Below are 16,071 nucleotides of genomic sequence, written 5' to 3' on the forward strand. Positions count from 1 at the left end.
CTCAGGTAAAGCTGGAAAATGACAAAAGTAAGAAAGATACTCATAGAAATAGCCTGTCAATCCTACAACATTGTTCTTATTTTTGAAGCAGCTTTATTCTTCTCTGTGAGCTTAACTAAAAAGCAATGCCATTGTATAATGAGCATCAATTTCATGTCAGTCATTATCTAACAAATTGAACATTTCTAGCAGCAGTTTTAATATTCATCTTTCTTATTTGAAATAAATTCAATTAGAAATATGATCACTTAGCAGCTGGTACTGTAGTATAGCAGATTTAGCCACCACCCAAGACATCAGTATCCCATCATGGACTGGCTTGAGTACTGCTTGCTACACTTTAGATCCAGTTCCTTGTTAACATAGCTGGGAAAATAGTGGAAGATAGCCAAAGTGCTTGGACTCCTGTACTAAGATGGGAAACCCAGATGAAGCCCCTGGCTTCCACCTGGCCCCAGACCCGGCCTTTGTGATCATCTGTAGAGTGAATCAGCAGAAGGATGATCTTTCTGTCTTTCAAACAAATAAACAAATCTTTTTTAAAAAAGAAAAAAATGTGGTCACTTAGGTATTTTAAATTAATAATAGCTGGGGCAAGCATTGTGGTGCAGTCGGGTAAGCTGTTGCAGTAATGCTGTCATCCAGTATCAGTACCAGTTTGAGTTTTGCCCATTCCACTTCTAATCCAACTTCTTGCTAATGTGCCTGGGAAGACAGTGGGAAAAGGTTCACGTTCTTGGGCCCATGCCCCCCGTGTAGGAGACCAGGGTCCTTCACTTGTTGAGTAAATCAGTGGATGAATAAAAACTGTGTGTGTGTGTGTGTGTGTGTGTGTCTGTGTGTCTTGCTGTTTCTTTTATAGCAAATAAACAGTATCCAATGATCTTATATGGTACTTTGATAAAAGCCAATATGTTCATTAGATGTATAGTTAGTGCTCACCAATAAACAAATTAGCTTAGAATGAAGTGTTGTCACAGAAACTGTAATTTAAATTAACTTTCATATTGATTTAAATCCATTAATTTGGGCTTCTTACTGTTGGAATAATATAAAATTACATACATCAATTTTTCAATTTATGATAAAATAAGCAGTTTATGATAAAATAAGCAGTTTATTTCTAAACTGTGGTTTTCCCCCAATGTTTTTATAAAATATTTGAAATAGTCCCCCCATTCAGCAATCTAGAAATCACTAGGCATATTAAGTGTAGCTTTTAAATCTCAAAGAAATACACTTGAGACATTTAATAATAAAGTCTCTATTGAACTATTCCTGGATTCAGCTTTCCTAAAATCCTGAATTTGCAAATTTCTATTGACCTTCACAAAATATTTGTAAAACCAAACAAGAATTTTTTTCAAATGAAGACTGTTCTGATGTAGGATGGTAGATGATGTGCAGATGTGAAAAAATGTTATTCACCCCAGATCAAAAAACTAAGATTCTAAAAGTCTTCCAAAGGGACTGATGATGATTGGGTTTAAAGGCAGGACTAAAATTAAACTCAAGTCAAAAGTGGACCAGAGGATGGATTTGGTCGGGACTTTCTGATCAGTGTTACAGTTCCCATACCACTCTAATCTTTTTCTCTTTTCAGATGACTCTGTAAGCATGCCCAGTGTGGTAAGTGAGCAAGAAGCTTACCTCCTGAGTACCATTGGAAGGAGACGATTCTCCAGCCACGTCTCCAGCGTGTCTGCACCTCAGGCTGAGGTGGGCATGTTGCCCAGCCAGAGGTAAGGAGCTTGGGCTATCCTATACTATGCTCTTGGGGGACAACGTAGAAATTCTTAAAATACACCCTGGTTATTCCACAAAGACTGAAAACAGTGCAAGTAATGATGGTATTTTTTAAGTTGGACATTCACTCAATTTCAAGTAGCTTCCAGCAAACAATCATTTGCAGTTTTCTGAAGAAAGTTAGTGGAAGGGAACCTAATATCAGATCCAAGCATTGTCTCTCCCTAAACATTTTCCACAGATAGATACAAGGTCTTTCTGATTGTTAAATGGCATTCTTGTGTTTCAGTTTTATCATTATTGAGCTAATCATGAAGAGTACTTGGCAAGTGCATAGGACCAGTTTGATGCCTTTGTTAAATTCTAGGCTTCTAACCCTAAATGCAGGCAGACAGTGATGCTTAACTGAGAAGAAAAGGATCTATTCCACCAGGTACACTATGTGCGACACCTGCAAGGTCACTTAACAATAGCCCACAATTGGCTATTATAAATTTTGGAGGTTGGCTAAAGCAGCTTTTAAGATAACCTCCATCCCTAATTCTATTATTTCATGAATAAACTATGTGTTTGTTTTCTGCCTTATAAGAATTTAAGTTGAACCCCCCCCCTAGAAGCTATATTGGAATTAAAATATAATATAGAAAATGACTTGATATGTCAAAATATCATTTGAGAGTCGATGATATTTTCACTTCAAGAATTGAATTCTTTCAAAAAGTTTGCCTTTTGCGATTTTAGTTAGTCTGTTGCTTATTTTTAATACCTATAGATTCATGTAGTACAATGTGTACAAAGAAAATAAGACACCTTATGACATTCAGACAACTTTAATTCATACTCAAGAATAATTATCCTAAACCCAAAACCTTTAGTAAATGGTTCATAAACTACACAGATGAAATGAAATTTGTGATATAAAACCTAAATTTGGAGAATGTCAAAGTATAGAGGGAGATGATAAGAGAAGATTCATAAGAAATTTCATACTTTTTTTAGAATACACTTTTCTTTTTAAAGATTTATTTTTACTTGAAAGTTAGAGTTACAGAGAGAGAGGGCGAGACATAGAGAGAGAGATCTTCCATCTGCTGGTCACTGCCCAGATGGCCGCAATGGCCAGAGCTGAGTTGATCTGAAATTGAGTGCCAGGAGCTTCCTGTAGATATCCCATGTGGGTGCAAGAGTCCCAGGCATTGGACCATCCTCTGCTGCTTTCCCAGACCATAAACAAAGAGCTGGATCTGAAGTGGAGCAGCCTGGACACAAACCGTCTCCCATATGGGATACCAATGCCATAGGTAGAGGATTAGCCTGTATGCCACCATGCTAGCCCCTAAGAATGCATCAATTTATGTCAAGCACTGTTTCATTACTGCAAAAGTACTGCTTAATTGTATTACAAAAATTAATAATTTACAAAGGTCCCTGTCATTCTAAGAGGTTGTTGTAACCTGAAGTTAGATAATTGTCCTTTGGGGAAAAATGTGTAAACAAACAAACAAACCATGTATATAAATGTTGTAGTCTGGGCTGGTGCAGTGGCCTAGTACGCTAATCCTCTTCCTGCAGCGTGGGTATTCATATGGGCTTCAGTCTGTGGTCCAGCTGCTCCACTTCCGATCCAGCTCCCTGCTTATGACCTGGGAAGGCTGTAGAGAAAGCTCAAGTCCTTGGCTCCCTGTCCCCACATGGCAGACATGGAAGAAACTCCTGGCTCCTGGCTTTGGATCAGACCAGCTCTTGCCATTATGGGAATTTAGGGAGGAAACTAGTGGATGGAAGATCTTCTGTTTTTCTTTCTCTTTATAAATCTGGCTTTCAAATAAGAATAAATAAATCTTTAAAAGATCTCCGCATAAAAGCAATTAACAATAGTGATCATAGATTTACTTTTGCTAACAATGTGCAAGTATGTATAAGGAATAAAGCTAAAAATTTATTTAAATCTTTTTAAGATTATAGAATAGTAGGGATTTAAAATGAGGGTTTTCTTATGTTTTATTACTTGCTTGACATAAACAAGCTATCAATTTTCTTTCTATGTATCCATTAAGGACAACCCATTTCCAATGAGAAGAAAATGTGTCCTGTTATAAACTTACTGGACATGTAGGAAAAATAAAACTCTGGGCTTGAGCCATTATTTTTAGAAGACTAGTGAAGCTAACATTGTCTCTTTATATTTACAACAAAGAGCCCCTTCCTAGGAATCAAAACCTTGATTACAATGTATTATCAGGCAAACCAGAAATCTTTGCAGGCAGGCATTTCAGCTTTCTAAATGGGTTATTTCTATCCAGATTGAACTACTCTGTGCTGAGTGCCTTGTGAGCACTTAGCTCAGTACTAGGCACCAAGGGAAAAATAAGAAAATCATTACAGTTTCTGTTCACAAACTCCAGATGAACTGCCTCTAAATAAATTAAGAAGTGATGTATTTTCTTACTAGCCTGATAGGTTTCTTCTTTTGGTATTTGTGATTCAGTCACTAGAGAGTGTAAAGGAAGGGGGTAAACTCAAGTTCCTTGTGAATTGTGAATTTTCCAAGATATCTTCCGTCCACTCTTTTGCTTGCATTTTTCGTTACAAACTTAGCGGGGAAAGTTGTGTTTGTTTTTCCTTTCTTTCTTTTTTTTTTTTTTCTTTCCCTAATGGCTTCAGTTCCAAGAGTTTGGTTGTGATGATTCATGGTAAGTGGTTTATGTGTGAGAAGTCAGAATGCACAAGAAACAGGGTCTTGTGCAATGTACACCATGTACACAAGACAAATTAAAACTAACAACCACCGACCTATTTGAATATCAAAGAATGACAGCTTCATCCTGTACAGATTTCATTCTGCAGTGTGATTCAGAGCTCACAGATGTCCATTTGGAGCTCATTTTAACTCTTGACTGATAACTAGAGCACTCCTCCAAGAGTTGTATCCATTCAAAGTCCTTCCCCACTCCCCCCATTGCCTTGAGTCCTACGTCACGACAAACCCAGCACAAGGTGAAATGGTTGACTGTCTCCTTTTCCTTCCTTGTTCCGTTAAATTTATTTATTTTTGGTTGTTGGAAGCAGAAATTGCATGCCTTTTTTTTTCTTTCATTTTATCATTTTCTTTCCCTAAATGCTTCATCTCCCTACCCCTCCTGCAGTGAACCTAATGTCCTCGATGACTCCCAGGGCCTGGCCGCTGAGGGCAGCCTCTCTAGGTACAGTGTCAATGCTCCCTGTCTATTGGTGTCTGTGCTGGGAAACTAGCTGTTTCCTGTCTCTTCCGTCTCTCTGTCGCCTCCGTCTCCTTTTGCCCTGTCTTGATATCTATTTTCATTCCTTGCCCTTTGTTGTTCATAAACACACGAGCCTGGAAGTCAAAGGTGTAGCAAACCCATTTGAAGCTTCAGAAATCAATCACAAGTGGCCTGAAAAGTTTGAGAGAGAGAGTGAGTGAGAAATCAAAAACCTGTGTAATACTCTTTGGGGCTTGTACCATGAAGGTAAAAAGTGTTTTATGTGTCAAATGTTAAATATATCACACCTAATCATTCCTTCCCACACTGGTACTGCATTAAAAATGCCTTTAAAGCAAGTGCCCTTCATCAGGAAACCCATTAGTAACTTAAGAATTTTAGCTAATGAGTGCCGTGAATGGTAAGAAAACAGAAAATGACATTATAAGAATAGTAATATTGTTACAGTTTATGTAATTCCTTCTCTTTGATGCATGGTATTTGGCAGGCTATTACAGTTGCTTGTGTTAACAAAATTTATATAAAGAATGTCTGTTCCAGTTCATAGTTGACTCCAAAATTTGCCACTGAAATATCAAACATAAACATTTCTTGGTAAGTAAGAGAAGTCTTATGAAGCAAACAAAAGAATGCCTTGGCTATTGGCTTAAACCTTAAGAAAAGAGGACTGCACCTTTAACACTCAGATAAACCATGTCGAACATTCCTAATCTTGTGCTGTTGATTCACACCTCTCAACTAATCCTCATGAGGAGTAATGCTTCTTGTTCATCCTTAGAGTGTCTTTGTTCCATCAGAAAACATTCCCTCTTAGGTTCACTTTACTATAGTTAGTACAATATCCCTGTGTTTATTGCTTTACCACAAAGATGAGGAAATGTTGAGAGGCTGTTCCTGTGAAAGGCTGTCTTTTATTTTCTTTGCATCTTGTTCAGATTTCACATTTTCTTTTGCAATTGAAAATGAGAAATTTAGTCTCATCAGGTATACCTATTTCTTTCTTTTACTGGACCCCTAATTCATGACATTCGTTTGTGTTTGCGAGCCCTTGCCTCGACAGAACAGTCTCTTACAGTTGGTAAATGTGGAAGTGCTGCAGAGTGCAAGCTTAGTTCCATTAGCACACGTTCTGGGGATAAGCAAGGAGTTGAGAAACAAAATGCAAGGTGGCCCTTGCTCTCAAAGAATACATTTGTTTGATACTTGCTTAAAATTACATGTGACAAATGAGAAAATTGACAAGACCATCTCACTGGCCTGCTCAGAGTAGAAAGTGTTAATTATATTGGATTTCTATCTGGTTGGCTTTGTTTGAAACTTTTCTAATTCTGCCAAATTCTACTCTTGTTGAGTAAGTACTGGTAGTCCAAGGTTGTTGAGAGACTGTACGTGTTTGTTTGCATACATTCTCCGAAGGATTTAGCCTCCTCTGGTAGGCCCAAGGTTTGGATGACTGGAGTTGTCCAAACGTGTTCATTCTACTCTGTGTCCAGTGTCAATGAGAATAACCCAAAGCTCTTGCTAGGTGTTACTGGTTCAGAGCCTCAGCTGTAGATTATAATACAACTGAACTGGTTGTCTTTGATAATTACCTGAGATCAACTGTTGTTGATCTCTTGTTCTTTGATACCATTGTATTTTAGTTCTGATTAGCAGTCACCCAAAGAAACAGGAAGATAAGGCTGTCATACCTTTGGATTTGGAAACAATTGTGTTAACACAGAGGCATTTCACAAAGCAGTAGCACATCCACCTTTGCCATATGCTGCAAATTGTTTATCTCTGGAACTCTGTTGTATCACCAAGTTCTCTTTGGAGGAGAGGAACTTTAGGCATTTACTAAGAGGTGGGTTCACAAAATAGCGCAACTTTTATGTTTGGTGACTAGGCTTTTTTATTTTTGGCATGAAACTTCTGTATGCTTGCGGACTCTTGCAATTCCAAAGCAGTAGGGCACTAACTGTGAACTACATGTAGCACACACTGCAGCATTTAGGATCTAATACATCCTAGTAGCCCAATGCAAAATCAGGCCTGAAAGCTTAAAAACTATCAAAAAATGTGCCTAAGGGAAAATAAAGCTGCTCTCTCCCCTACCAAAAACATTTTGCTAAACTGTCCTGGGAATTTGCTTTTCAAAGAGCAACTGTTTTTAGACACAAGGGGCAGATTGGATTGAGTGGGGTAAGTGAGAGAGGGAGCAACAATCTGGTCAATCAGTGAAAACCAACAACAATTTTGTACATCTATTTAACACTTTGGAATTTAAAAAAAAATTCCTGATAGATTTTCCTTAAAAATAATCAACCCAAGAAATAGCCTGGCAGAAATGCTGTTTTCTGAGGAAAACATTTTTTCCTCTTGGCAATCATTAAACTGAAACAACACTCAGTGGGACAGTCATGTTCTCTGGAGAACCTTGCCCAATGGTTGAAGCCGGTTGGGGACAGTTGCTCTCTGTCGCCACCCTCGAGCACACTGACATCACTGACTAGAGAAACAGACATATAGGAGCTTTCCAAGCACTTTACCACTGAGTGTTTATACTTGAAAATTAGCTTTGGTTTGGACATGTTAGAATATTCTGACATGTAGGAAATGATAGTCAAATGTAATTTTAAGCAAGAGATTAAAATGCTATTTGATTCTGTATGGGTAGTTTTAATCACAGTGGAAAATAAGAATGTGGTTCAAGTTTAAACAAGACTATAAAAGTCTAGGTGAGATGAAATAGAAATAAACTACTTAGTGGGGCTCCTCTCCTGTTTATTACATTTTCAAAGCAAGAAAACTTGGCAAGTACAAAGGAAAAAATTAAACAACCTTCTTATGTAGTCGCAAATTAATGGCTAAAAAAAAATGTATGTTTTGATACACAGATGTGTAGCTTACCACTGCCAAATCAGTTCTTACAGGGTATCTAAGATCTAAATTATCTCCCTTGCTCCACCTTTTCAATGCTAGTCTCTAATATTTAAATTATGGGGCCCTCCCAGTATATTTGTTTGGATGGTTTGGAGGTTGAGTAAACTTTGAGCTTTTCTTCAGGAAGGGTAAAGTAGAATTTACTCTATTGTTTATCTCCCTTTTCTCTGCAGTGTCTTAAGGCTCCTTGGGTGCAGGCTCTGCACATGGCCGTCAAAAGGCAATCACTCAGGGTAAATTGCTGGGCAGCATGTCTTACTGTATCTGTATCTAGATTTCTGTATCCACACGAAAACTGAAACCAACAACATGAATTTAAGCAATGAAAATACAGATCCATTTTTTCCCTGTGCTGGTCTTAAGCACTGTTTCAACTTATACTTTTATATGAAATATACTTCCCTCTATAATTTATCTTAAAATTCGAATTGAGTGACATCTACTTTTGCTGTATTACTAAATGGCCCCTTGATTGCCTTTCTGTTACTTTAGGAAATATTAAGTATAATATTAAGAGATATGTGTGTATTTTTATACTACAATCAAGTCCAGCAAGCTGTAACATGCAAAGGGGATGATACATGTCAGAATCCTTTCCCTAACATTGTCTGAATTTCTCCTACTTACAAATTATGTCCTTGTAATTTCAAAAAATATATATGTGAGAGGCAAAGAGACAAAAAGAGAGAGGGAGAGAGAGAGAGAGAGACTGATTGAGAGTATGCACTCCCATTCACACGTTCAATTCCCAAATGCCCACAATGACATGGCTCAAGCCAGGTGTCCCACAATGGTGATTGGGACCCAATCCTTTGAGTCATCTTCTGCTACCTCTCAGGGTCCACATTAGTAGGAATCCGGAATTGGGGGCCAGGACTCTGTATGGAACCCAAGTACTCCAACATGAACTACAGGCATGTGAACCTCTGGCCAAACACCTGCCCCCTGTTCACATTTTGAATAAGATGCTTTGGGTTTTGTACAGTTTATGTCATATCAGTTCTCCCAAGTTGAGCTGCATATAATTCTCTAAAATTCAGACAATTATATGGTTTGCCTAATCGGTATATTTTAGCAATTCAACATTTTAAGGAATAATTTACTTCAAAATACATTGTAATATTTTAGTTTCAACTGGGGAAGTTTTTTTCTTTGTTTTTGTTATTTTACCCTAGTATTTAGCCAAGGCAATGAAAATCTGCCATTTCTCATTCCCAAAATTACAAATCTCAGGAGACCCACTTTCTAAGATGTCATTACTTGTCTTGCTACTCTGACATATATTGACATAGACTCAACTTCTGAGTTTTCATGACTCAGATATATGAAATACATTTTAGTTATTCAAAAGTATCCAGTGCTTACTGGAGTATAATACTTTGATATTCAAGACCACCAAATAAAATGTAGCATTGCCATAAAGGAGAAAATAGCTTTGATTACTGCAGTTCTGGTATATGAGGACTATGATGGGACATTTTCAAGAACTGGAATAGAAAATGGGATATAATATTGGGAAGTACTTAGAGGAAACACCTTGACTTTCCAGTTAATTTTAATATTATCTGCCTTATAGTCACACATCAAATCCTACAGATGACTGAACTATTGAAAGATGTGGGGAGAAGCAAAATTAAAATATCTTATATGACACTTAAATTTAATACAGAGCCCAGGAAAAGAAATGTGTTCCATATAAACTATTTCCATTGTCAACATTTCTGCCTATTTATTACTAACATGTCCCAACTATACAGTTAAGCCAGGCTTTGATGTTCCAAATATAAAAATTTTTAGTATCATATTTCTAGGAAGAATATAATAGGTCAGGTGGGATATATTTCCAAAGACATGCTCTATAATTTGGGTATGTATTCATTTCGGAATTAGATACTGTATCTGTACGTAGAATAACTTAGAATAACTGATTACTAAAGCCACAAACTTGATAAAGTTTAGATACAAGCCTCTCTATCTATAGAGAAAATTTTCATGGTTAAGATCTTTCCTTGGCATAATCATTGTGAAATTACGTTATGTTTTGACATTTAACACTCCCTAAGTAATGTGTATTTCTTTTCTTTTCTTGCACCATCTTTTTTTCACAATCTCAGACTTCTGAATAAAAATGAGACAAGTGGACTGCCTCGATTTCATTTTCTCTGCCCAACTATTTTCAAACGATTTTATTACTTACTTCTTTTTAGTGTTCTGGAAGCAATAAACTCATTACAAACATCAAATGTAAAAAAGAAAGCATGCTTTACACATCACTTTTCATGTTCAAACCATTTTACATCACCTAACTTCTTTTCTCTACCTTAATGGGAGGTAGTTGGTAAGTATTAACCTCCCCTTATGGCCAAGGGAACTGAGGTAACCTTTAGATGTCAATCAGTAATCCATTACAGAAAGCTTTGCTTGGTATTGGGAGAAACTTCTTTCTACTCTTGGGTATATGGTTGATTGATTATACCTTCCAATTTAATAGACATGTATAAAATGTATAATCATTAAAGAGATGTCATTTCAAACATGCCAGCAACACTGCCTGGATTGTTAATCAGAACTTATTGCAATGTTCTTTTGGGGTAATTCTCCATCTTCAGTGGAAGAACAATATACACTGCAAGGTCATATATGTGAAGGATAATACACACTAATCTTTCTAATTTTATATTCAGGAGACTGAGAAAGTTTAAATATACCTGCTTTTGGTACTTTCTATGGAATTTTGTATTGTATGCCATAAATGGTGTTAATTATATAATCCTTGCTTCATACAAGCTCTAACAAATCCTACTAGGGAATCAGATTTGTTCTACTGTTCTAGTGGAAATAAGTAAGACTTTAAAAAAAATAACAGATGTGACTGTGTTGGCTTTGTGATAATGAACAAGTTGTTCATATTGCTAATACAACATGGGAAACTCTGATTGCCTATCATGTCACCAATTTTTCTCCCTACAACTGCAGTTAGGTATATAGGTGGCTCTTTTTTAAAAATGGAAATGAATCAATAGAGTCTTTTTTTTCCATTTTTCTGGACAATTGCTACTCTGGGGTTTTTCCATAAATTACTGTAAAAAAAATCTATAGATGACTCTCCTTTTGCAAAGGCAAAGCAGAAGTTAATTTCTCATTAACCAAATAATCACATTGGCATCACCCACAGAATTACAGTGTTCTCTGGGGCATGGTATTACTTCTTTATTTTTCACCCCTACTCTTACTATAATTACCTGTTATTTCTGCATGCAGAATGAAAAAGGACCACGGGCCCATGTCAATATTTTCAGTTTCACCCAACACTAAAATTGTATCCTGTGGCAGCAATCTTTGTGCATAAGAAAAGACACACATGGGGGAGCAAGTTGCTGCTTTTATAAATTGCACACTATATTCGGATGCAGCTATTCAGTATTAAAGCTCTTCAGTGGCAATGGTAGCTTAACAATTTTGCCAGCCTTTTGAACCTAAAATGATTTTTAAAACACTGAACTGTTTACCTGTGTGACTATTCATTTTCTCGGTAGTCACAGAGACTTCAGGCTGCAAACATGTGTTGAGTGTGCCCCTTCACCCAAATGGATTCTGTGTCTGATGTGTTTGATATTTGTTCATCTTATTTTCATTTAAATTGAAAGTTTTTCTTTTTTAAACAAAGATGTTCCCATCCATGTGATAGAGTTGTTTGTGTCTGTTTGTCACTACCTTTACCCTTCCCCTCGGGGAATAAAAATTGAGATTAGACTATGACATCTTAAGCCTTTTTGGTGGCTTCCAACCCAAGGGTGTGAGGGAAGCACTGTTTTGCCGAATAACAGACATGGTATCAGTGATCAAAAACAGAATCTCAATTTTGGCAGCTTGGGGCTACACGGCCTCGTCCTCCCTCCCAAACCCTTGAAAACCCCTTTCCCAGGGTATCTTTCCCACCCATCCTTCAAAGATCATGCCATCTTTGAAGTGACTGTTCCATATAAGTGATTTTTGCTCACACCCACCAGAGGATGGCCTTCTGTACCCTCTCCAGGGCACACTAACACTGTCGATGCTTGACAGGGTGGCAAGTGTCCAGAGTGAGCCTGGCCAGCAGAACCTGCTCCTTCAGCAGCCACTGGGGAGGAAGCGGGGCCTGAGGCAGGTAAGCAGACCTGAAAGGGTTGCCAAATCTTCCTATTGCACGAAAGCCCTGCCATAGTTGTTGCCATAGTTAATGCCCGTCTGCATTAAAACCACATTTTGTCTTCTCCTTACCTGAAATAAGCAACACAGAGTCATTTTGAGATGTGGCAAGCGCTTGGGCAAGACTTTTGAGCTTCCGTTGTAGGTCTGAATCTTATTAGCAAAGTTGATCACTTAGTAAATTAAATGGGCCTAAAATTCTGTTGGTTTCCAGAAGCTTTCTCAAGCAGACTTAGAACTTACTACAACTGATGCAAGATTTGTCTGTTAGCTGGGGCAAAGACAAAGCCCTTTCTTCCTCATTTTGAGATTAACGACTTCATTTAAAAGTGAAATTGAAATAAAGATAATATGTACAAATTTCTTCAGGTGGGGGTTCTTTCACATGCTTTTAAAATAAAAGTCTCTGGCACTGTTGCTGCTGCTGGCAGCTTCCCAGTTGCTCTGAGTACCTAATGCATCTGAAGCCTTTTTTAAAAGAATAAACTTCCACTTTGAAAGTTAGCATTTTTGTTCAACTGCAACCTTTAGGTACGTGAGACTTGACCTATAAGCAAGAGTTACTCATCATAAAATCACAGAATTTTTCAAATGTATAACTTTATGTTAATATCCTGGGATGTGAAAAGAGTAATCATGATTGGGAGATGCACTGTTGGGGGGGGGGGCACCAGAAAACAATTATAATTGGAAAAGCAGGAAAACAAACTATCAGTTATAAATATAAGAAACAAGCTACAGACAGAATCCCGGTGACTAGCGTATCCTGCAGACAGAGCGTGCCAGTGTGACACTGCCTGTTCTCTCCAGCTCAGACGTCCTCTGCTATCGCGTCAGAAGACTCAGACGGAACCCAAAAACCGCCACGGGGCTCGGCTGTCAACCACTCGTAGGAGCATTCAACCTAAAACGAAGCCCTCGGGTAAGACCTCCAGTTTCCTTTTGACTGTGCCACTGACATGATGCCAGGCAGCTCAGCCAGCAACTGGGTGGGCATGGAGAAGCGCATTTTGGAGAGGCACCAGGATAAGGGAAGAAATTTCCCCCCAGATTCAGTGCCTTTTTGCTAGTCAGCTTTCCCAACCTCTGTCCCTACTCCCTGTGGACCTTGGGGAAATGGAAGTTCCCAAAGCAAACCATTAATGTAATTAGTTCGACCATAGAGGGTTGTCCTCTGATAACTGGAATTGTCACAAGTCTTACAGAAGTATGAGTTGCAATACCTTTTAGTCTTATTAGTATGAGGGATGACAAAGTTTAACACCTAATGCTCTTTACAAATCCAGTTTTGGGCTGCTTATGTAAACATGATTTTTTTAAACCCAAGTTCTACTCTTTATAAGATGAAATCAAGGACATGTACAAAATAGTCATATGTGATATCATTATGAATAATCCAGCAATGCCTTGATTAACAAAAGCCAGGGAGGAGCGGTGAAAGCCAATTATTTCACATTGACAGTTTTCTTCACTATTTCTTATGCCTTCGTCTCCGAATTATAGCAGATCAGAAGCGATCTGTGACCTTCATTGAAACTCAGCCGGAGTCAGCAGCTACTCCAACAGACACACTTTCTGCCACTGCTCAACCACAGGGTTGCAGCCCACTCCCAGCGAGAAAACCAGAAGGAATGGATGAGCCAGTCCTCACTTCTTCTCCTGCCATAGTAGTTGCAGATCTCCATGGTGTATCTTCCAAGCAGGTGGGTACCAGAGAAACAGACAAGCTCACTTATTTCCAGGAGCCACTGAATATGCAAAATGATTCCATGTAATTATCTACAGGTTTATAAAGCATTGCTATCCAAGTACACACTGGTTTTGCAATCACAGGAAAGAAAATCTATTGAGGTATATAGCAAGGAATATATTTATTTAAGAACTGAGGGGCCCAGCATGACGGCTCAGTGGCTAAATTTTCACCTTGCAAGTGTCAGGATCCCATATGGGCACCAGTTCAAGTCCCGTCTGCTCCACTTCCCTTCCAGCTCTCTGCTTGTGGCCTGGGAAAGCAGTGGAAGACAGTCCAAAGGCTTAGAACCCTGCATCTGCAAGGGAGATCCAGAGGAAGCTCCTGGCTCCTGGCTTGGGATCAGCTCAGCTCTCGCCATTGGGGCTGTTTGGGGAGTGAAACAGCAGATGGAAGAGCTTTCTCGCTGTCTCTTCTTCTCTCTGAAAAAACTACATTTCAAATAAAAATCTTGAGAGACACAGAGAGAGCACTGAGATAAGTTATTCTTAGTTATGAAAAACCTACCAGAAAATATCTTGCCTCAAAAATAACCATTGAGAGGCAGGTGTTTGCTGTGGTGGTTCAGACTCAGCGTGAATTCTCACCTCCCATATTGAAGAGCCTGAGTTTGAACCTCAGCTCTATTCCTGGCTCCAGTTTCCTTGTGAGGGAGCAGATGATGGTAACAAGGATGAGTCACGTGATAAATCCAAATTGAGTTCCCTGCTCTTCTTGGCTTTATCCCTGGCATAACCTGGAAGTTGAGGGCATTTGGGGAGTGAACCAGGGGATAAGAGATCTCTCTCTTAGCCCCTCTCTCATGCAGTCCTTCTGCCTGACAAATAAGCAATATTTTTTTAAAATCACCATTCAAAATAAGTGTATAACATATAGCTGAAAGACTGCTCAATTGAAAAAGAATAAAATAAGTTCTCAGAGTGATGAAAGCCATTTGGTATTAGAGCCTTCTGTGTCCTTAAGATAGGTGGAACTTTTTCTTTTAATATTTTCTCTCATTTGTTTGACTTTTTTCTGTTTTTTTTTTTAAATGCCTGTAGATGCTGCCTTGTAGTATTTAAAAACAACTGTATGACAAAAAAATAATATACGTTTGTTTAGTATTCAAAAAGGTTATAAAGTACTTTAATGCCATTATTTTTATTTGATCCTCACAGTCCACAAGTTAAGCAGAAAAAAAAAAGTTATGTTCCTGTTACAGGTTAGACAACTAAGGCTGATTCTAAGTTGGAAGAGCCTCTGTAAGATCTCACAGCAACTGCTGGACCGAGACCAGCTCTGATTCTTTGTCAACTTGTAGCTGGAAAACATTTTTTTTTTCTTTCCTGGCACTCAACCTTCTTCACTGTGACATCATTATCCTTTTGCTCACAGAGTGAGTCCCTCCTTGCCGAAGAAGGGGAAAAGAAGGAAGACCGAGATGCCCAAGGGGCTACAGCCCACAGCCCCCTCTCAGCTCAGCTCTCAGACCCCGACGACTTCCCAGGACTTGATACCTCTAGCCTCCTGCAGCATGGAGACACCGTCCTCCACATCAGTGAGGAAAATGGCATGGAGAACCCCCTGCTGGCCAGCCAGTTCCCCTTTGCTCCCGCTGAGCTGGGGGAGGCAGATGCAGTCCTAGATGAGTCACATGTTTAATTCTGTATTTGGTAAGCAGCATGGGAGGTGTAGAGAAGATATGGAAGGGATTACTACTGGAAATCGAATACTTTTGTTTGAAAAAGATGAATTGCAGGCACTTTACATCCAAAGAATGGTACAAATCTGAGTAGATTTTGCTGCCAATATGCATAAGGTTTCATACGCATCTTAAAAAGCCAGTGGCTAAAAGATTTCAGTTATGTGAAGCTCATGCAGACCAGAAAGGGATGAAGGGAAAGAGCCATTTCTCTGCACATTATTTATGATGCAAGAAGCCTTGAGCAGTTAACAATATACACCGTTATACTACAGCTTTCATGGGAATATTGCTAATGATATATTCTAATAAGAGAATGAAATTTTTCGAGGTTACGCACATTATACATGCCATGCAAAAGCTTATTTTTATAGTTTCAAAAATATTAAATCAAGTGGCTGTATCAGAAGTATCTTACAGAAAATAACACAGAAATTATTACAAATAAGCCTGCAGCCATTTTTGTTTTGGTCAACAATATAGCCATTTAGAGGGAGGCAAAAAAAAAATACTATTTTTTGAGATGTGGACTTTAAAAA

The 16,071-nt window shown here is 38.4% G+C and overlaps 1 protein-coding gene across 4 annotated transcripts in view; it reads left to right on the top strand.

Moving 5' to 3' along the window:
• The window catches only part of UNC80 (unc-80 homolog, NALCN channel complex subunit), a 176,419-nt gene extending 160,740 nt beyond the window's left edge, over positions 1 to 15,679 (top strand). For 3 of the 4 annotated variants that reach the window (XM_058664936.1, XM_058664938.1, XM_058664937.1), the window contains 6 exons: positions 1,604 to 1,742; positions 4,893 to 4,949; positions 11,979 to 12,060; positions 12,912 to 13,023; positions 13,605 to 13,804; positions 15,226 to 15,679. In XM_058664936.1, coding sequence (XP_058520919.1) covers positions 1,604 to 1,742; positions 4,893 to 4,949; positions 11,979 to 12,060; positions 12,912 to 13,023; positions 13,605 to 13,804; positions 15,226 to 15,492 — 857 coding nt within the window. In that variant the 3' untranslated portion in view covers positions 15,493 to 15,679. The remainder of the gene's footprint in view (positions 1 to 1,603; positions 1,743 to 4,892; positions 4,950 to 11,978; positions 12,061 to 12,911; positions 13,024 to 13,604; positions 13,805 to 15,225) is intronic. The other variant, XM_058664940.1, reaches the window with a different exon arrangement.
• Positions 15,680 to 16,071: the final 392 nt, after the last annotated feature.

Source organism: Ochotona princeps, chromosome 5, assembly GCF_030435755.1.
Source record: "Ochotona princeps isolate mOchPri1 chromosome 5, mOchPri1.hap1, whole genome shotgun sequence".
Classification (NCBI taxonomy): Eukaryota; Metazoa; Chordata; class Mammalia; order Lagomorpha; family Ochotonidae; genus Ochotona; species Ochotona princeps.